Raw genomic sequence first — 23,119 nt, 5'->3', positions numbered from 1 at the left:
TCCAATTCCCTCTAAGAGCCTGCATGTGTGAACTAGTGTGTGTGTATGTGTGTGTGTGTGTGCGTGTGTGTATATGTGTGTGTGTGTGTGTGTGTGTGTGTGTGTCCTGCACTCCATGCCTTATTAATGTGTGTGTGTGTGTGTCAAATGGGTAGACAGACAAGTGGAAAGAGGAACAGTAACCTTGCCAACGAGTAGGTTAGAGTCTGCAACACCTGCCCTGGACCAGCAATAATGTGACTAAACAGCCTGAAGTAGCCTGCCCTGTCAGTACTCAGAAGGCTGCTTTTAGGTGGCTCTGCTTTGTGAATTTGTCCACTGCTTTACAAAAGAAAAATAAATCAACTGCACATTCTGACTGAGAACCGCCCCCATTATTATTATGAGCCTAGAGAGAAAGAGTCAGTTTCGGTGTATAGTCCATTTATTTCCCTTTGTCTAGCTAGTCGTTCTGATCAGCGCTAGCACTCACACAAGTTCACTTTCCTCAAACCTTTCCATTTCTCTTCACAATAGTAGATTTGTTCCCGAAGGAGATATCAGAAGTCCTCGCGCTCACCTGTCTCTCTCTCTCTCCCTCTCTCTCTCTGTCTCTCTCTCTCTCCCTCTCTCTCTCTCTCTCTCTGTCTCTGTCTCTCTCTCTCTCCACATGGCCTCCATTTCAAAATCAATTTCATGGCCACCAAGCTTTGATCTTCAGGAAGCACTTGACTTATCTGGCAGGATGTGCCTGACAATTTACTTTTCTTCTGCTATGCTGATGTTCTTACCTGCAGATTGAATAGCGTAACTGTATTTTTTTTAAACCTGGTTATCTGTTTGACTGAGAATATCTCTGTATCTCTGAGAATAGGTCTGTCTGTTCTTCTCTCGGTCTGTCTGTCTGTCTATCATTCTATTGCTCTATCGTTCATTATATCTATAGTTACATTTAGTCATCTAGCTGATCCAACATGACTTACAAATAGGGAACAATCAAGGTCCAGTGCGACTAGAACATGTTAGTACAGCAATACGTACTAGTCACATAGAACAGAATGACAGTTTGAGCGTTATTGAGTTTTGATTTTCTTTCAACTCACACATAACACTTAGCTGGGACCCTTAAGTCAAAACAGCAGCCATCTGTGGGCACAATACACTTTTAAAGCCTTTGTCTTACTTGGAGTACTTAATGGATACACTTTAATGCATGGACTGGAAAATGTTGCCATGTGGCTGAGGAGGTGGTGTCCACACACTCTCTCCCTCTCTCTTTCTCTCTCTCGCTCTACTGTACATCTCTCTCTCTCTCACACACACACACACACACACACACACACACACACACACACACAGCATGTGGCCAAGGTGTCCAGTAAGAAGCAGATGCTCTGTTGAGTGTACTGGGGCCAGAGTCAGTCAGTTGCTCCCTGGGTAGTGTTTTAGTTCAGTCAGTTGCTCCCTGGGTAGTGTCGTAGTGCCGTCCTACTGGTCAAGGAATAAGGAAGCATGAGAGGGTAGCTTCCTGATCGGTGAGATGGGAACACACACACAGACACACACACACACACATACACACGGTGTCCACATCACACTCAATCTCAGTGTATACATAAACACCACATATGCTCAGTCCTCACAGAACAGTGGAGTACATTCACTGGCACCAGATTTGGGTTACACAGTACTGTTATGGCTTGTATGGTCGTAAATTCCCTTTTGTCAAGTGTGTGTGTGTCTGTGTATGTCTGTGTGTGTGTGTGTGTGTACGTGAGCCCTAGACTATTCTCCATGTAGAAAAGACTAAACCTCACAGCAGTGAAGAACTAAAATGGCTTTTTTACCTTTTATCTTTAGTAATAATAATCATTCCAGATCAGCTCCTTCCACACTGTCCGAGAATGACAAACACACTCACACACACACGTCTCTCATTTAGACCAAGAGCATCTAATTAGGCTTCTTCATGTAGCTTGTGTGTTTGTTAACTCACGTTGATGAGACGGCCACTGTGACTCTTGTGTTTTGTTTCTAGACACACACATGCACACACACACACACAGACACATGTTTGTTTCAACTGACTCAAACCTTTGTTGTCTGGTGACTCAAGCTCTTTGTGTCTTACAGACAACTTGCAGGGGATCATACTGGCCTGTGTAGGAGTCACAGCAGCCCTGGTGACTCTAGTTGCAGCCATCACCTTTTACAACCGAAATCTGAAGAGGTGAGTTTAGATCCAAAACGGAACTTCTTGTTCAGTGTGTGTGTGTGTGTGTGTGTGTGTGTGTGTGTTTTGTGTGCGTTTAAGTGTATGTGTGTTTAAGTGTGTATGAATGTGTATTTTGTGTGTATTGGGTGTCTGCCCCCCCCCCACCTCCAATCACACCAAATGGGTTTTCATGAAACAATAAAGGCCATAGAGGCCATAAAACACTTGAGTGATCTCATGTAGCTCTTAGTTTATATGGGACATCAAAAGGGATGTTCATTTATGGCGGGGCTTTTGGGAGCCTGGGGCTGAACCCAGAGTCACCTGAGCAAGAGAGAGAGAGATGGACAGACCAGTGGAGGCAAGAATAGGTTGAGGGAACAAGCCATGTTAGGGGGAGAACACACACACACACACACACACACAAACACACACAGACACACACACACACACACACACACACACACACACAGACACAGATACACTCTCTGACACACACACACACACACAGACACAGATACTCTCTCTCTCATACACCCACACACAAACACACACACACACACTCATACACACTCACACACACATATACACAATTTATCATCATCATTTATTTGGCAGACGCTTTTATCCAAAGAATCCACACACATACTATCTCTCTCACATACACACACACACACAACCAGGTGTAAACTATACACCCTTACAGATCAGACATGTTGACTGCCTATGCTCAAACTTGTTTAATGTCCACACATTGCATATCAAAGGCGGGCTGTGTAACGTTTTAGTCAGTAATTAGTGTGCTGTGTGAGTGTCTGTTAGCCACACAGCACCAAATTGGAGACTCGGCATCCCCTGCAGATGGCAACACAACATTCTTGTGTGGAGTGCTGAAAGCAAATGCACACATTCCCACATGCAGTCATTGCGTCATATGTGCGCACACTCACACACACACTCACACACACACATGGACATTTTTTTTTTTTACATTGTGTTTTTCTTACTTCCAAAACATTGCTGTTTTTATTGTCTTTGTTCAAAATCAAATTATTTAAAAAAGGGAGCATACTTTATCTCTCTCTCTCTTTCTCTCTCTCACAAACACACACACACACACACACACACACATACACAGCCACACATACACACACACACACACACACACACATTTAGGCTGTTGGAAACTGAGGGCAGTGGCTCTGCCTGCCTGCCTAAATAGAGAGCTGTCTCACTAGACATGACTTTGGATTGAATGCATCTCAGCATAGCACTCTAGAATCTTTGGTTAACACTACAGTAACATGTTAGCAAAAGCCGGAACTAAAAAACGAAACAATCTTACGGAAGCTAGCAGGCTAACAGTAGAAAGTTGTTTGACAGGTGGCACATATATCAGACCAGATACTATCAATGGTTACAGCAATAGTATAATCAGATAGTACTGTGTCTATTTCTCCCTAGATTTTGACAAATCTGAGCAAAGATTTGATCTAAGATTTTCACAGCTGTTTCAGACGTTGCCGCAAAGGATTGTGGATAGCAGGGAGCATGAAGGACGCTGCCTTCAAAAATGGCCATTATTCGGGTGGTAACAGTGGTTCTTAAAGTGTGGGGCGGGCCCCACTAGTGGGGAATAGAGACATGACAGGTGGGGCGCGATGAACAGGAGGACATTTGTATTTTTAAAGCCTATCTTTAATAATGCCTTTCTTTTTTGACAAGGAAGATCATAGATTCAAAACAAAATAGCCACACACAAACATAGGAGTAAACAGACTGACATATGAATTAAAATAACATCTTATCCAGCGGACCGAGACAGGAAATGTAGCATGGAACTAACGTTTCCATTTTGCCGGGTTGATGGGCAGGTGGGGCTTGAAAATTCCTCACATCCAAAATGGGGAATGACAGAAAATGTTTGAGAACCACTTTCTCAGGAGGCAGCAAAAAGAGAGTTTTTTATTTTTTTTGGTTTCGAACCGCACTTGCTGCCTCACTCTCCTGTTGGATATCTTAAAAGGCAGCAGTTTTTACCATTTTGAACAGAGCCTTAGACTCCTACACACTCGTGTACTATGCACTCTATGTATTCACTCACTTCCTCTTCATGAGTGCTGGGGGTTGGGGGGGTAGTTTGTGGGTATTTATCTTTTATCTACTAATCTTACCTATAAGGGACCATGTACAATTTGAACATAAATGTTGATATTTGATGCACTGTACCAGAGTTAGCATTAGTAGTAAGGGGGCTAGTTTATCTGTGCTTGTGGAACGTTGGTAAAGCTCACTCCCCGACGCCTCAAGAGTGCTGCTGGCCAGTAGCCTGGGCTATTGGCTCAATTGTTAGCGCGCTCGCCTCCCGATCCGAGGTGCTGCTGTTCGCGGGTTCGAGTCCGGGCGTGTGCAGGGCTGAATCGCGCAGGTTCAACACAACGCAGGTTACACCTATACTGTGCAGGCTGTTGCGCCTCTGTCTCGCCCAGGTAGATTTAGGGTACTTTCCAGCACTTAGGGCTTTCCTCACACAGAGATACAAGGAAGGAGGAACCATTAAGCACACTCTCTCTTTCTCACACACACACACACTCCACTCAAAGCAAGCAAGCACCCCCATGGCTGTGTGCTCTGGGTGAGACATCAAAGTGCACAGGAGAGGCCCCTGTGAGGTAGTGGGGTGCAGAGGCTGGCTGGGGGCTGTGGGTGGGGGTTGGGTGGGATGAGGTAGGCGGGAGAGTCCCTGACAGGGTGTGCCTCTGCAGCTGGGAAAATCCACAAACCGGTGGAGTGGAGTGGGGTGGGGGGTCAAGGTGATGAGGAGGATGGAGGTTTTAATGGGATGAGCAGACCTGTCTGGTTATGGTCACTGTGTGTGTGTGTGTGTGTGTGTGTGTGTGGGGTCTGCATGTTGGATAAAGATGTGTATAATAACACTGCAGGAGCTGTATCGTGCTAAATATGTTCCTTACTTACGCAATAATAACACTTTCACTTTAAAATGATTACACACATTTTGTAATGAGCAACTTAAACACAAAATGGAAGACATTTCTTTAGAGCAAGGAAGTTCAGTATGCACTCTACATTACTCAGGGCTTAAATGGCACCGTGCCTGAATTCAGGCGTGAGCTGGTATGCTTAAGATTTGAAAATAAGCAATGAGACTACAGTAGATACTGTATGATGTCCACATAAATGTCTAAATAAATGATAACTTCAGGCACAGACATTTGTATTGCATTAAGCCCTAATTACTACACAGGGAGTATGACAGCAGTCATTCAACAAGGTGCTATTATGTCTGTTTGAATAAGATTTGAACTTTGAACTCTGCCGCTGACCAGTTTCACATACATGATGAGCGTCTCTCTTTTTCAGGGAAAGACAGGAGAGGCTGAAAGCAACAGTGATCTTTAAACAAATGTGACGTTCTGCTAAGTGTATAGTGTTCTTCTTTATGTATGCTCATGATAGTAATATGTTATGTGTAATGTCATGCAATATCAACAGCACTGCTATCATATTTATGGGCTTATTTGTTGGGGATGTACCTGTTGATCAGTATTTTTAATAAATGTGTATTCTTTTCATCTGCAGTAAAGACAGCTATAACTGATACATGCACAAAATCATGAAGAGTTTTTGGTGGTTTATCATGTTAAAGGAATTATCCGGAGTAAAATGCACTTTAGGATGATTGGGAGTACATACATTGAGTTGACATCAAAATCATGTCATTTGGATGTGTTTTGAGAAAGTTCGATTTTACAGTTTTTAGTCAAAACTCGTTAGCCTGGAAGTGACCAGGGCATGTCATTTCGCCGCTACAAAACGCTATTTTTATACCTCTTCTACAGTTCCAAACAACATTACACTTACGTGGTAGTGAGTAGAGGATCCCTAAAGCCAAACCGAAGTATCCCGAGGTCTTTATGTGGTCAGATAGAGAGTCCAGAATGAATTTCATCAAGCCAGTACCTTTCCGGAAATGTTGCTGTTGCAGCTGGCATCTTTAGGGGAAAGTCCGTAGGAGTCGATTGCATCACGTCGTTGCACGACATCACGTCACGTGACATTTCAAAATTCCAACCTGTTAGTAAGCTCGGGTTTGCTGTTGCATACAACTTCAATTCAATTTGATGTCAACTCAACGTCTGTACTCCCAATCATCCGTAAATTGATCTAAAGTGCATTTTACTCCGGATAATTCCTTTAAATCCAGATCACACCTATTCTGACAAACACATTCATCTTATACTGATGGACATAAGTGAACGGATTAACAAACATGCATTGTAGTTATCAATTTAGCTTGCTGTATCATTGCATTTATTTGTTTTGGAAGATGAGCAATTCACTAAAAAAATATGTTGTATATCAAATATATATAAAATATATGTTGTGTATATGTTTCTTCTTCATAACCAATTAATGCTGTTTTTGTTTTGTAAAGCACACTGTTGAGTTTATATTATTTGTTATAAATTAACTCAAAATAAACAGATATTTTTCAGAATACTTTTGTTTTATTATTATTTAACAAGAAATGCAGTCTGGATACAATGTACTAGGAGTAAAATATGCCCATGTACACTTGAGGTCAGTTGCTATTCATAAATCTTGAAAGATTCACCATCACAGTTTTAAAAAAGAGGGGATGTTCTTTTGCAATATCCATTACACCCTGAAGGCTATTTTAACTTACTGTATATAAGATTCGATAAGATTTTCATCTATGTTTGCAGAACCTGCTTATATGACTGGAAATTTAACTTCTGCCCGCTTTTTCTGATTGGGAGAAGAACAAGCCTTTCTTTTGGTCAGCTAAGCAGTCTGCCAGTGGAGGGACACACAGGGGCACAGGGCAAAGCACCAAGCTCCTTTGGTCTCTCATTCTTTGTGTGTTTTTGTGTGTGTATGTGTGTTTTTGTTTTTGTGTGTGTTTTTTTGTTTGTGTGTGTGTGTGTGTGTGTGTGTGTTTTTGGTTTTGTGTTTTTGTGTTTGTGTGTGTTTATGTGTGCACGGGCGCATAAGTGTACGGTGCAAAGCACAGGGATGGCATATTTGCCCATGTGCAGACTGTGATAAATAAATGTATGTGCTTATTCTTACAATGCAGATAAACAGAACCAAGCAAACATGACAAAGACAGCTGTCAATTGACATCACTGTAGCTGTCTACCTTTCATGTGACCTTCATTTATGACACTCAAGGTTTCTGCATCAGCAGTGAGCCAGAGAAAGTATTAGTGCGCGAGACCATGCCAGCTAGGACCCTGGCAGTGCCCTTCAATTGGCTTACAGTGACCTTATCGTCCTTTTTCAACTAGCCAAGAGAGAAAGAGCACACAAGAGCATGAGAAAGGCACACAACTTCACCAACGCCACTGATCTGCAGATGCCACTCGTTGGGATCGCCTCTGCTGCTCTGGAATGAGAAGAAGAACTGGTAGATTCCATTGACTGGAGCGGTGAAGATGCCAGACCTCCCGAAGAATGCAGATCCCTCGTTCAGGATGATGTCACTAAAGGCGATGGTCTTGACTGATCCACGTAGTTCATTTGGGTGTGCAGCATAGAAATGCACCCTTCTGAAATCTTAACATAACATAACATAACATAACATAACATAACATTAATTGTGTTGTCCTAAGGCTACATCCACAGTACTTTGTTTTCATTTTCAGTAAATCCAAGTAAATCCACAAGGGCATTTTCAATTTTGAAACCAAAACATTTACGGTCCACACTCGAGCCTTGATACGCAGGGAAAATGACAAATGTACAGTCAAACAAAGTGTAGGTACAGTGGAAAGAATAACCATGTAACAACGCATTATGTAACCGCATTATGTATTAACACCACAAAATGTAATACATTTTCACGTCATTATGTAATAACTCCCGCATGATGTAACAATCTGCCGCATTATGTAATAAACTGCTTAAATGCAATAAATTACAATATGTAATTTATCATTGTAAGTCTTCATTGATAAAAACAGCATAACAATGTGTATTTTAATCAAAATTCATTGTAATCATAGATAAGGAGTTGAAAGTGTTCAAATGTAGGCTATGGCCTATTTCTTTACGCAAAAGCTGACTGACTGTCATCAGCTCTGAATGAAGAAATAAAGCAATAGTGCTATTGAGGAAGAAACGTGAAAGAAAGCACAGTGAACATTATCTTAAACCTCAACTGTTCCCGCATTTGGCATTTCTCATTTTTACGACAACATAAATTCATGGCTCCGAAGCCTAATTAATCCCACCATTGCATTTTTGACAAGTGTTGGGAATAGGCTTGGGTAGACTTAAAAGCCTTAAGTTAAAAAATACAAATGCCTGTGTCTCCCATGTTTTGCCTGTAGTTGTAGGCCTATAGCCTAAGTTTGTGCCGGTATGACCACCTTCCCCCTATTGCGTTCGTTTACGTTTTGTGAATGAGCCTCTGCTGTGCCAGTTGGTTTCAAGAATCTCTATAAAGTACTGGATTGATTAACCTCTATTGTCGCCGGCGCCACCCTATCAACAATAAAGTGATTCTTGATCAGTGGTTGTTTTGATTGGCGGTGTAGGGAAGAACAGTGGTAGCACTTTTTTATATTACATGATTCACTATTATAGCAGTCATGATGCCAACTTACAACTGCAGCCTGGACCTAGGCCTACGTTACTGCGCTTATTTTTATGACTGCGTCAGCCAGCTCACTCTTAACTTAAATTGCTAACAGGCCTAAACTGGTTGCTGGTTTGTTGAGAGATCACACCTTTCCATTAATCTGATTTGCATTACTTTAAGCGCAATCCATGTCAAAAGAAAATGCGCATCTGCGTGCGTTTCACTGTTGCGCTCATTTAATTGGCCATTGCCAATTCAGCGATCTATAAACACATGTGGGATCAAAATGTGAAGTCATCAGGCCATCATTACTGTGAATATGGGAACAGACTATTTCTATTTCTATTCCATATCCGAACCCACAACATAGCGTACCCAAACTTCAACCTCAACTGCTGCCGTTGGACGGGAATCCCAATGTCACGTAGCCTACACAGTAGTCCATATGTACAGAAAAATAACATCCACGTATAAGCAGCTTGAAAAATTCCAGTAGAAGCACATCTATGTTAAATAAATATTTTTCCATGTAAGAAGGGTGTCACTTGCACTCAAGCCTTTTCGGTACTCACAGTCCAGGACCAAGGGTCAGAGAAACTGGCTGGGCTACTTTGAAGAGACTAAACCCAAGGATGACCAGAGCACCATGAGCAGAGAACTTTTAAACTTGTTTTAATATGGTGCACAATCGGCTGACGTTTCGACGCACTGCGTCTTCCTCAGAGTCCACTAGGCCTACTGTCGGCATTGAACAACATGCTGTTTCACCTTGTAGTGGCGCTCGACCTTAATACAGTCCCCAGAAGTGCTTAGTTGGAAAAGTGCTTAAGTCAGTAGCAGAATGCACGCAAGAGTTGTTAACATAAGAAACGCCAGATTTTGAAGTTGGTCCTAGCAAACACATAGCTGCCTCTATGGTGTGTAAAAAGACAGTCAAGTCAAGTTAAGGACAGAATGTGCACAGGCAGAAAAACGCTTCGTTTTTAGTTTTCGCTTTAGTTGCACTTTTTGGGGGCCTAGCAGCGAAGCTGCAAAGGCACCCATTGAGTTACTAGCTTTCCCTATTATTAGGGGCCAAGCAGCGAAGCTGCAGGACCCCATTGAGTTAGTAGCTTTTCCTATTATTATTCTGCCATTGGAGTCTATGGCAGCCAATAGAACGCCTTGGTAAAAAGTGCTGAAATTTGGCAGAAAGTTTCGGGACTCTCCACTGACCACTCACGCTCATTTGCGGATCTCTAAACCCAGTCGTCTAGCGCCACCAACGGGTCAAAATTTGGCCAAAAATTGAACCACTGTGTTGAAAGTTATGAAATTCGGCGCACTGATTCAGGACCGTCCCATGATCACTCTCACCAATTTACAGAACTCTATGCCCAACACTCTAGCGCCACCAATGGGTCAAAACTAGATTGCATTCACGCATGAGACCATTGAACGGTACATCCGATTTTCACAAATCAGGCACTGCTGGAATCCCTGGACCGGCCTGAGTTCAATGACTCCTATTACGTCACTGTCCCCCATATTGGACCTCCGCCATATTGGATTTAGTCCAAACTCTACGAAAACTTTCAGCGGTTATAAATTTCATCCGATTTTCACGGAACTCGACAGAGATGATCTTCTGACCGAGCCGCACAAACGATACTTGACAAATTTTTCAATTTCAACTTTGTGTGCCCGTGACAGCCAATCAAATATTGCGACGAAGCCGCCAAACAGGGAGTGGACTAACATCTCGGTGACGCTTTGAGTTAACATAACAAAACTCAATACCATTAATCAGGACACTGTCCCAATCACTCACAGCAATTTTTATGCATATACATTGAACGCTCTACACCACCACCAGTTCAATGTTGGACATGCATTCATGCATGTGATCCTTGACTCTTTTGTTTGATTTTCACAATTGAGGTAGCGTCTGAATCCTTGGACCATCCCAAGTTCATCGACCCCTATCGCGTCACTTTCCACCATATTGGACCTCCGCCATATTGGATTTGGTCCAAACTCTACAGAAAGTTTCAGCGGTCACAAATTTCATCCGATTTTCACAGAACTTGGTGGAGATGATCTTCAGACTGAGCCGCACAACCGATACTTGTCAGATTTTTCAAATTCCACTTTATTGGCCCATGACAGCCAATCAAATATAGCAATGAAGCCGCAAAACAGGAAGTGGGCTAACATCTCGGAGACGCTTTAATGTATGAAGTCCAAACTTGGTACAGGGACTTTGTATCTGATTGTGAGGACACAGTAGGAAATTGGCATCATTTGGCCTCTATAGGGGGCGCTGTAATACAGGAAGTGGGCTCATATCTCAGGAACGCTTCGATGTATGAAGTCCAAACTTGATACAGGGACATATTAGCTGATTGTGAGAACATGCAAGGAAAGTGCTCTCATTTGGCTTCTAGGGGTGCTGAAATAAAGAAAGTGAGCTCACATCTCAGCAACACTTTGGTGTATGAAGTCCAAACTTGGTAGAGGGACATGGTAGCTGATTGTGAGAACGCACAAGGACATTGGTGTAATTTGGCCTTTAGGGGCGCTGTAACAAAGTAACAGAAATGAGCTTATTTCTCAGCCATTCTTTATCCCATTGCCATCAAACTTGCTGTGAGTGCTTGCTCATGCCATGGCAATGCCATTCCTGCTATAGCGCACTGCTTGGCCCCCACATTGCTGCTTGCAGCTATATTTGTTTTTACTTTTGCACCCTTACGCACATGGGAGAATTTGCACCTTAGAGCGGAGCAAATAATGTCAGTTATTTGGTGAAAATGGGCAATGGGTATGGGCAAGTTCGTTGTAAGCCCTGATTTATATTATTTGGTAGGCCTAGCCGCCAAGGCCTATACAGAGCATTCAATTTGTAGCCTTAGAAAGTCAGGAACGTTTGGATGAAGTAAACCTATATGACGGGATTACTGTTTTCAATAAGGCCTTAATTGCCAGCTGAGTTTGCTAAATATTGGCTAGGCCAACAAAAATGGAACTGGCTTTGTTACACTGTAACTTAAAGAAGAATTTTATCTTAACGAAACACAAAAGACTGAGTAGATCACATTCCACTGAGGTAGTTTAAAGTAAGTTGCCATATGCCCTTTGGTGCGTAACAGGCTACAGGAAAATCCCAGACACTTGTGAAACGATGCAAAAACTTCTTAACAAACAAACCTCTTTTCCTCCAGGGCTCAATGTTTCATCAGTCAGCGTCCACAAAGTTAATCAAGTAGTTCAAACGTAACTTTAGTACCAAATGAAAACAAGATCTTCCTCAAAAAACTTAGGCTGTGTGAGTGAGAAACCAATGGTGCTGAGTGCGGGAAAAGTTGAGGACAAGATTTAAAAATAACGTTCACTGTGCTTTCTGTAGAAGAGTAGGCCTACAGAAAGACTAAAAAACACGTTTCTTATTTAATAACACTATTGTTTTATTTCTTCATTCAGAGCTCATGACAGCCAGACAGCCTTTGCATAAAGAAATAGTCTATAGCCTGAATTTGAACACTTTCATAACTTTTATGATTACAATGAATTATGAGTAGCCTAAAATACACATTAATATGCTGTTCTTATCAATGAAGACACCCACATTTTGTAAAAACAACCGCAATATGTAATAACTTATTACATGATGTGCCAAAATGTATTACATATTGCATTTAGCCAGTTTATTAAATAATGCGCCCGATTATTACAAAATGCAGCAGTTACTACATAATGGCGTGAAAATGTATTACATTTTGTAGAGTTATTACATAATGCGTGTTATTACATAATGCGTTGTTACAAACCATCAAATACAATCTGAAACTGTAAATGACTATTAACAGTCTCTGGAGCATCATATTTCAGTATTTTACAGTCTCTGGAGCATCATATTTCAGTATTTTACAGAATATAAGTTCAACAGTGGCTTTCATGTGCAAATGTATTCAATTGAATTCATATTAAATAGAGACATTTACATTAACAATAGACATTTTATACACTTATATTCACAGAGCTTTTTACAAAACGCAACATTTTAAAAATTAATTCTTCAATCAATTGTAACTACTGAGACATTGAAGATAAGTGAATATCATTATGAATTAAATTTAACAGTGACAAGATCATTTACCTATACTCACATTCTCTTTATTCACATCAGATAGGATTGGTGTGATATGACAAAGGAGTGAAACCATCACAGTTAGAATTGCTCTGATTTCCATATCAGCCTGTATGGAAATCCAGAAGGGTTGATGTTATTAAGAAGATAATATGTCATATGATCTTGAATTACCTTTCTGCCTGGTAATAGAGACATAGGAATGCACTTTTGAAGACTATACTACAAATCTATTGGTATAGGTAAGAATATGCACAATACCTGTTAACAAGAGATGTGCAAAATATCTTGGTGACCTGAAAGTCAGAAAATGGACTGCAGAATTCATTGCAGTCCAGGTTTAATATATGCAGCTTCTCAGGAAGGAAATGTTTACTCTAGCAAAATTATTCATGCTATCTTATATCTTACTGTCTTTTTTTCTGCAAGAGTACTGTCCTCTTATCAAGGGCGTAGAGTTTCTAAATATGTAAATATTTATTCTTGAATATGCAGTGTGCAGGCTGCATTTGTGCAGGTATAATTTATTGTGAAAGTACAATGAAGTTTAAATGATTATTTTTTAATAAATGCCCTCAAATAAACAGATATTTTTTAGAATACTTTTTAAAATTATTATTTAACGAGAAATGTAGTCTGGATACAATGATCTAGGAGTAAAATGTGCCCATGTACACTTGAGGTCAGTTGCAATTCGAAAAGTCCGGTCTAAGATACCATCAGAGTTTGAAAATAGAGGGGATGTTCTTTTGCAATGTCCATTACACCCTGAAGGCTATTTTGTGTTTTAGTTTATGTAAGATTTGCATCTGGTTTGCATATGTAAACTCTTCGTAAATCAGAGACTGCTTATTTGACTGAGAATTTAACTTTTGCCTGCTTTCTCTGATTGGCAAAAGCACTGGCCCTTCGATTGGCCATAAAGTAGGCTCTCGACCAGAGCAGAGGCATGCAGGGCTACAGGACAAAGCACCAAGCTCTTTTGGCCTCTCTCTCTATATATCAATGTGTGTGTGTGTGTGTGTGTGTGTGTGTGTGTGTGTGTATGTGTATATTTATATTTATCAATTTGTGTATTTGTATGTGTACGTGTGGTGTGATAGTTTGTGTTTATGTGTGTGTGTCAGCTTGCTTTGAGTTCAATCTCAATCTTTGTCACAGACAGAAAGAGTGTGTCAGGAAAACTTCTGTGTGTGTGTGTGTGTGTGTGTGTGTGTGTGTGTGTGTGTGTTTGTGTGTGTGTGTGTGTGTCAGTGTGTGTGTGTGTGTGTGTGTGTGTGTGTGTGCAAATAAGCTAAAGTAAAAAGTTAATTGAAGTGTTCATTAAAAAAAGACAGAACTAAGTAAATTTGAGAACAGGTGTTTATTGACATTACAGTAGCTTTCTACCTTTCTTGTAGTTGCAGATAGACAGAACCAAGCAAACTTAAAGCGTAACTCTCGCCAAAATGCAAAGGGTGTTTTTGTGAATGTACCAGTCAAACTTTCGTTTAAAAGCATAATTATGTCGGAAACACCACTTTTCAGCTGGACTGTATTGTCATTTTCGAGTCAAATGGCCTTTTTAAAACACTAAGAAGGCTATTTATATAATTTTTTTAAACCAGGAAAAGTCCCATTGAGTTACAATAACTCTTCTCCCAAGGAGTTCTGGCCAAGACTGGCGGCAAAAAGGTTAAAAATACATACAATTGCACTGTTCAGTCAAAGTTGACTTTAAAAGGTTTTTAAAAGTATTGAAAGGTGAAGTGATCGTAGATTTAAGGATTTTTGGAGTTCATTCCAGACATTAGGTGCATAAGATGAGAAAGCTGTTTTACCAAGTTCTGTTTTTGTTGATGTAAATGTAAATCAGGTTTCTAAGCCAAGTATATTTGCGTATACAAGGAATTTGGTCTCTGCACTTATCCTATTCGTGAATTGGTGAACACACAGAGCACACAGTGAACACACAGTGAGGTGAAGCACACACTAACCCGGAGCAGTGAGCTGCCTGCTACAGCGGCATTCGGGGAGCAGTGAGGGCTTAGATGCCATGCTCAAGGGCACTTCAGCCATGGATGTGGGCAACCCTTCGGTTACAGGCACGAAGCCCTAACCAGTAGGCCACGGCTGCCCCTAAATTTGATGGAATAACTAATTTTCCCCTTGAGGATCAATAAAGTATCTATCTATCTATCTATCTATCTATCTATCTATCTATCTATCTACATCTATCTATCTACAGTACCCTCCAAGATTGTTGGCACCTCTGCTGAAGTTGAATAAAAACCGGTATAAAAAATAATCTGTTGTAATTTGTAAAAGCTTGCAATATTCTCCTTATTTACCCCATAAAGTTAGAGAATACAAAGCAAGGGATTTAAGACCGATCGTCTTTACAAAATCTCCACAGATCGTCCAGATTCATAGGTCCACACTTGTGCATTCTCCTCTTTGACTCACCCCAATGTTTTCCTATGGAGTTTAGATCAGGGGACTGAGATGGCAATGTCCGAAGCTTGATTTAATGTTCAGCATTTTCTTGATGTTCATGATACCATGCACCTTAATTAGGTTCCCAAGGCCTTTGGGAATAAAAACAGCCCCTCCACCATAACTCTCATTAGCCATGGGGTTCTTTTCAGTATAGCCATTCTTCTATGTACGCCAAACACACCTAAAGTGTTTCTAGCCAAATTTTCATTACCTACTGGGAATCCAGAGTTCTTGTGAAAGCATTTGCTCAGCGAGAGACTCTGGCAACGAGTTATGATGCATGTAACTTTTGCCCCTTGAATCGCAAGGAACCAATCACATCTGTGTATCTGATATAGGCGGGCCAGAGGCGAGCTAAACAGATGACAGACGTAGTGTTATCCAATTGCGTCGAAGTCCGGAATCAGTCAGTTACAGTTTTTCTCAGTTGCTTTGGTGCTTTTCTCAGATCAGAATGAAAATTCTCATAACTATTAGTTCAACCTCCACAACATTTAGTAATTTGTGTACATCATAGTAGCAATTTCTCCTTCCTCTGAACAAATTGCAAATGCTTTTGAACATGTATCAGTTGCTTTGTCATGTCAGTCAAAATGAACTATACTTATGGATGCTTACAGTAATAGTTGTTCCCAATAAAACTAATAGTCTTCATTTCATTGCTTGAGTCATTACATACAAAATTGGTGAACTAGTTATCAAATTCTGTCACAATGCTGTAGAATTGCAAAGAGCATATACAGTAAAACTGTGAAACGTACAAATTCAGTGTCTTGTACTCACTTACTCCCCTAACTACAGCAATGTGTAACTTTACTGTAGTTTTCAAATGGCTGTACAAGTACTGTATAGTGCTGTCTTGAGCATGTTCAGGTAGTGTCAACGAGTTCTGGCCTTTTTTTGCATGACACTGAGAGCATAAACTGTCGTAATGAAAACATGACAAAGCCATTTGACTATCTTGTTCATAAACGATGGTGTCAAGACTTCTCATTTTGATGACACTGGCAGTTTCATTGACATAAATACTTGCTTTTGAGGAATGGACTATCCATTTTGAGCAAGTGACGTGCTTTTGCAGGTTAACCACTAGGTTTTGCAGTTTGTTTTGAGAAATGCACTAACTGCTGTGCAAATGTTAATAGTGATGTGAGAAAAGCACCAAAGCGACTGAGAAAAACTGTAACATTGATCGCATAGCGTTATCCAAATTTGTGCAGTGAGATTTTCAAATGCGTGCTTGGTGCCGCCCCTCGAGTGGGCAGCCGTGGCCTACTGGTTAGCGCTTCATACTTGGAACCGTAGGGTTGCCGGTTTGAACCCCGACCAGTAGGCACGGCTGCAGTGCCCTTGAGCAAGGCACCAAACCCCTCACTGCTCCCCGAGCGCTGTTGTTGTTGCTGGCAGCTCACTGCGCCAGGATTAGTGTGTGCTTCACCTCACTGTGTGTTCACTGTGTGCTGAGTGTGGTTCACTAATTCACGGATTGGAATAAATGCAGAGACCAAATTTCCCTCACGGGATCAAAAGAGTATTTATACTTATACTTATACTTATTACGTTATTCATGGCCAGAGCCTTAATCTTTCAGATTGTGTCTGGTCCTCCAGGCTAACAATAGACTACACTTCCAGACAAAGTCACTGTACCATTCAGTAACTCCTGCCATTTACATTGGTAATTAAATGACTGGACAGGCTTTTACCTGGCATGCCCTCTAAATAATCTATTTGCAGTGAGGTCACTTTAGAATTTTTTGGGGGACTTGGTGACCCCAAGATGATACCTTTGTCTGTAACTCTCCAAAAGTGGTTCTTATGGAATTTTTTGCTTCTCTTCAAGGTTGGATTTTTCCTATTTTTTTTTAATTGTGAGATTACAATAAATTACCAACAGATTGTTTTTTATACCGGTTTTAAGTTTAACTTTAGCAGAGGTTCCAATAATTCTGGAGGGTACTGTATCTATCTATCTATTTAGTATTTTTTCTGACGACCTTGTCCTGTAAACACTATTATGGTAAGTAAGCAAAATTGAAATGTAGAGGGGTAATTTACCCATTAGAGCTTTAGCAATGAAAATCAATAACTGGAATTGTGGGAGGACCATTGTACAGTTTTATACAGAATGCAGTGGTGAGTCCTGGCTGCTGCACCTGTAATGAAACGCAGGGCTGAGTGGTATAAAACATCTAGTTTTTTTTAAATAAAGATGAAGTAGAGTGCATATAAATTAGGTCACCATAATCCAACACTCATAAGAATGTGCTCTGCACCAACCTTTTCCTTGCTGAATAAGGAAAGCACTTCTTTAATCTAAAATAAAAACCTGACTTGGGTGTGAGTTTTTTTTAACAGCCTCTCAATATGGACCCCAAAAGACAAATACCTAGGTATTTGTAGGAAGTTACTCTCTCTATTGGAGTACCATTTTGTGTTGAAATAGTGAAATCTATAGGAGAATGTGAATGTGTATTGATTTTGTATCCATTGATTTTGTTTTTTTAGCATTTAATACCTTACTTTTAATACCTAATAACTTTACTCCTACCAGAGATGTTTGTACCTGACTAAAAGCATACTGTACCAGACTGCACCACTAATGACACTAATGACAGTCTCTGGACCAACATATTTCAGTATTTACTGATTGTCAGTTCAAAATGGGTCTTTAAGGTACTTCAAGAAATTTAGTTAAATGTTCATGTATACCTATTCACATACCACCATTAATAATACGTACTGTGGAGACATTTACATTAATTGTATTTAAAAGACTCTTATATCTTTACAAAACCCTATATTATAAACATCCATTCTTTAAATTTACAAATACCACTGAAACTTTGAAGATGCAATTATTATGAATTATAGTTAGCAGTGTTGAGATTTACCTTTGGGGGGCGCTGTGGTGCAACTGGCTACAGTGTCCATACCATGTTTAGGTCCGAGTGCCCTCAGGGACCCAGGTTCGAGTCTGACCTGCGGTCATTTCCCAATCTCACCTCACATCTCTTTCTCCCACTTCCTTCCTGTCACACTCCACCGTGCTATCTGAATAAAGGCAAAAAGCCCAAAAATATGTAAAAAGAATGATAATTTCCTGTGCTTGGCATGGCTAGCACCGTGTTGTTTTGTCCATCCTAGCCAGAAAATAATATGGATTTTTATATTTTTGCACATGAAGGATATTGGCTACATTATGTTATTATCTGTTAAATTATAGCACATGACTAGCTGTAACTGCATACCAGGAAGAATATAACTTGACATTTAATCACATTGCATAGGATTGGTGTGATATGACAAAAGAGTGAAACTATCACAATTAGGGTGGCTTTGACTTTCATGTCAGCCTGTGAGGAAATCCAGAGGGGTTGACATTGCTGAACATTAATTTACAACTTTAGGTTTACAACTAACAAATATGCTTCACATTTTGAATAAAATGCTTTGTAATGCAATAGAGAAATAGGAATTCACAACTGCACGTTGGAGACTACAACTACTTGTTTTGTAGTTTATGTAGAAAATAATATGCACAGTACCTGTTACCAGGGTGTCCAAAGTATCTTGGTGGCCTGATAGTCAGAAAATGGAATGCTGAATTCATTCCAGTTCAGGCTATGCAGCTTTTCAAGAAGGAAATGTTTTCTCTTGCAACATTGTTAATGCTATCTTATTTACTCAGGAGTAGCCCCAACTCAAGGGCGTTTCTGTATGTATTTATGTTATTGTTTACTCTTACAGTAGATTGTGCAGATTGTTTTTTTTTTGCGCAATTACTTAATTGAATGTCAAGTATCATTTAATGGGAAAATACAAAGTGGGGATTCCCCTTTTTGTCTTGATCTTTAATCCGCCTTAGAAATTACAGCACATTTTTGCAATGCCTCCAACATTGGGCTGACATTATTATTTAAGGGTCATTCTATGAAACGGGTGCCTTTTGCGTCCACAACATTTAATGAGATTCATAAGGCCCAAACTAAAGACAAAGTGTGTTTCTAACGCCTAAAGCTAATAATTCAATGGTTCTTGTTAACATGACGTAGGCTGCAAGAAAATACTATTATTAAAGAGTATCACACTGTTTTTAACCATTTTTCACAAGTGCATGTGTCCGGGTTGACCGACATGACATGCATCTAAAATATCAAGTCAGGTCAAGTCACTTTTATTTATATAGCGTATATATTTTGTTTTTTATTAAATATCACCATGTAAATGTTATGGGGCAGTCATGGCCTACTGGTTAGGGCTTCAGGCTTGAGCAAGGCACCTAACCCCTCACTGCTCCCTGAGCGCCGCTGTAGCAAGGCAGCTCACTGCTCCGTGTTAGTGTGTGCTTCACCTCACTCTGTGTTCACTGTGTGCTTGGTGTGTTCACTAATTCACGGATGATATAAATGCAGAGACCAAATTCCTTGTATACGCCAGTATACTTAGCCTAGAAAACTAATTTACATTTACATTTTTACATTATATTCTAATCAAACCTTTGTTATTTTCAGAATTAAATATATTTTCCTGATGACATTAGACATATTTATTCAGAATAAAATCATGTTTTTTGCCAAATATTTTAGGATTTTTTGGTTGATTTACCACCCCATCACATTAACTAGTTTTGTCTGTAAATAACGTACTGTTACTTGAAATTAAATCAAAGACAATTTAATGTCTGCCTGTGGACCAAACAAGAACATAAGCAGAACAATTCTGACATTCTTTTGCATTGTTGTTTTTTCATTACTACGAGGTGATCCGTCAAGCTTAATCCAACCACTCCATCACACAATTACAGTTACATTACAGTTTTGACACTATCATTGCTAAGCAAATGACATTTCTAATTGAAGGCATATATGTTAAGTCAATAACTTGACCACGCGGATAAGTAGGGCTATTTTATTATGAAATGTACCACCCCATCATATTTATTATATTTCAATCCATTATATTTCAATATAATATGTATATATGTATATATCTTTAATGCTATGGATAAATTGAAAAGAAGTTTACTTTTGAACTTTTGAAAAATATTAATGGTTAAAAAGCATGCACAGATCAACTATGCCTTGGGCTGCTTTATACATCAGCTGATATAAGAAATATTCAAGTATCATCACATCATATGATGCTAGATATGGGTAGCCTAGACTGTCCTAAAAAACAAGATGTATAGCTGGCCCTTCCAATGATCGAGTATACACACTCATGGGAATCTGGGTGCGATTCGGAGTATACACACCCAAAGAACCACAGAACGATTCCCACCCATGGTCATCTCTCTCTCTCCCACCTCACTTCCTGTCTATCTCCACTGTCGTGTAAATTGCCTATATGCCACACACTTCCTGGAAAGCTTTTCAGCCAGCACAAACCCTTCTGATGGATGGACCATGACCTGCATTGTTTTAGCGTACCTGTTTACAGACCCGGTTGGGTGTTACACTTATTGAATGACCACGTTCAAATGCTGAAGGATTTATGTGTGTGTCGAGGTTGAAAGAGTTGCCCTGTTGGGCATAAATAGGATGTTTAGTGTGGGAGTGAACACAAAAGGAGCAGAATAGAACAGAAGATGCTGTTACTGATGCTCCACCAGAAATAAATGTGCTCACTGAAGAGCCTCCATGGCATATAGTCCATTAAAGACAAAAAGCCCCAAAAATATACTTTAAAAGAATGTTTCGCATGTGTGTGCAATGAGTCTTCCGTGCTGTATCAGAAAATCATTTGGTTTTCTAACCTTGAACATGAACCCTGTGAATGACCTTTGACATACAGAGAAGCTTGGAGGACAGGAATATGAAGAATGCTTTTATATGTTGTGCTTGCATTCACCAAAAAGAAATTCTACATGCGTGAGTGCTAGTGCAAGTCTCTCTGTGTGTAATGCTCAAAGTAACCGGCACACTGCTTTGGATTCCAAGTGAGCAAGCCGTGACTCCAGTGCCCTTTGCACGTCAGAGAAAGAAAAACACACACACACACACACACACTCACTCACATAGGAGCAATATGTTGCCATGCCCATCGGGGGTTTCTATCAGGGAGGTCTCCTCTGTTGATAAGATTTGGCTTTTAGACTTGTAATCTCTTCTACGGGGTGCAAATTTCCAGGCTTTCAAGCTACAGTCTCCGCTCACAAAAAACCCAATGGAGCAGATCGCAGAGTCAGAAGCTGATTAATTACTCGTGGATGAAAGTTTTGGGGTCGTGTGTGTATGAGTGTGTGTGTGTGTGTGTGTGTGAGTTGGGGGTTGTGGGGGTGGTGACGTTCATCTTGCTGTAGGTGCTTGTTCTTTGCTCTGATCCCTGTGCCTGCTTATCTTCTAGTGCTCGTAATTAGCAGAGAACGAGTCAAGGGCAAATAAATAAGAGCTGCGGCGCTGTGTTCCAGCCTGTTTTCCCACAGGAGGGAAATTTCCCGTCCGAATCACCACGTTATCCTTCTAAGCGATAGGGGTAGAGGAGGGAGGGGAAGGCCATTTGTGTGTGTGTGTGGAGGGTTTTCCTCTGTCTTTGTTTTATGCTGATCTTCTTTCCTCTCAAGTTCTGCCACAGATGTGCAGGTGTGTGCTGACAGTCCTTGTTTGATGTTTATAGTAAGTCTCATAAACACACCTGTCATTTAGTACGGCTTAAAGAAAAGACCTTGTTACACAAACTCAAACACACACACATACACACACACACACACTTAATCATTTATATAAAGTAAGATGTTTTCAGGCAATGAATGAATGCCTACATACAGACAGCCAGAGAGGATAATGTGACATTATCATAATAAAAAAGTTGCATTTATTCCCTAGTCACACAGCTTCACCCATTCCCCACATGCTCTCCTCTTACCAACGGTAGTCTGCCCCCTTCTTCTCTTTCTTTCATTTTTTCCCTCCAGGGTTTCTGCGGGGTTGTTAGTGAGACGGCCTCGTATTTATCATCATTTGGGGAGTCGGCTTCCTTTTTTGAGCCCTGTACGTCATCCTCTGGGGCCACAGGAAACGGCGCGCTCGAGACCTCGCTTCACCACAGAGGATCGTATAATGGGTCAGAAGCGGGCCGAGCTTCGCCCTGTCGCCACTGGCGACCCAGAGGCTCTCGCGTCCCAGATGGAGGGCTCGCCCCGCGGTGGAAAAGCCTTAAAGGCCAAGTCAATCAGGCCGCGGCACTGCAGTGGAAAACACAGCCGAGCTCTGAAGGGCCGGAAAAAGGCGCCCAAAAAATGCGGCGTGCCACTGCCATGGGCAAGGAGGGGCAGGCGGAGAAACGAGGCAGCGATAGAGCGCAGCTCACCCTGCAGAAATGGCTTTCAGGCAGATGGAAACTCGTGTTTCTATAAACAGACATGGGCTGGAAGCAGCCATCAGTCTGTTAGAAATATTCCGATGCCAAACATGCAAAAGGGTTTGTGTTAGTGAGAGTGTGTGTGTGTGTATGTTTTGTGTGCTGGGAGATGCAACAGAAATGTTTGAAGAAAAAAAAATGGATGCACGCCTTTAATTATGCTGTTGATGGAAATACTTGTAATGCTGTATAGCTTGTCAACCAAATGTCTTGCAACACCTCTTGCTAGAGACTGGGGGTGTTTATATGCATAAGAGTTATAATGTTACTCGATAGCGTTGCGAATAAACATATCAAATTGCTGTAGCCGCTTGGCGAAATATAACAAA

At 40.7% G+C, this 23,119-nt stretch overlaps 1 protein-coding gene and 1 long non-coding RNA gene across 2 annotated transcripts in view; one reads left to right on the top strand and one right to left on the bottom strand.

Moving 5' to 3' along the window:
* susd2 (sushi domain containing 2) overlaps positions 1-5,955 on the top strand; it is a 29,661-nt gene extending 23,706 nt beyond the window's left edge. The window contains exons 14-15 of the mRNA XM_048243644.1: positions 2,113-2,209; positions 5,576-5,955. Coding sequence (XP_048099601.1) covers positions 2,113-2,209; positions 5,576-5,624 — 146 coding nt within the window. The 3' untranslated portion in view covers positions 5,625-5,955. The remainder of the gene's footprint in view (positions 1-2,112; positions 2,210-5,575) is intronic.
* A 1,208-nt stretch (positions 5,956-7,163) lies between these two features.
* LOC125294700 lies at positions 7,164-13,258 on the bottom strand. The gene is made up of 3 exons (XR_007193552.1): positions 13,213-13,258; positions 12,971-13,060; positions 7,164-7,795 (listed from the first exon to the last, which is right to left on the bottom strand). It is a non-coding gene; the product is annotated as an uncharacterized LOC125294700 (long non-coding RNA).
* Positions 13,259-23,119: the final 9,861 nt, after the last annotated feature.

This window comes from Alosa alosa, chromosome 5 (genome assembly GCF_017589495.1).
Source record: "Alosa alosa isolate M-15738 ecotype Scorff River chromosome 5, AALO_Geno_1.1, whole genome shotgun sequence".
In the NCBI taxonomy this organism is placed as follows: domain Eukaryota; kingdom Metazoa; phylum Chordata; class Actinopteri; order Clupeiformes; family Clupeidae; genus Alosa; species Alosa alosa.
The sequence above is the reverse complement of the archived record's forward strand: the minus strand, read 5'-3'. Positions and strand labels throughout refer to the sequence as shown.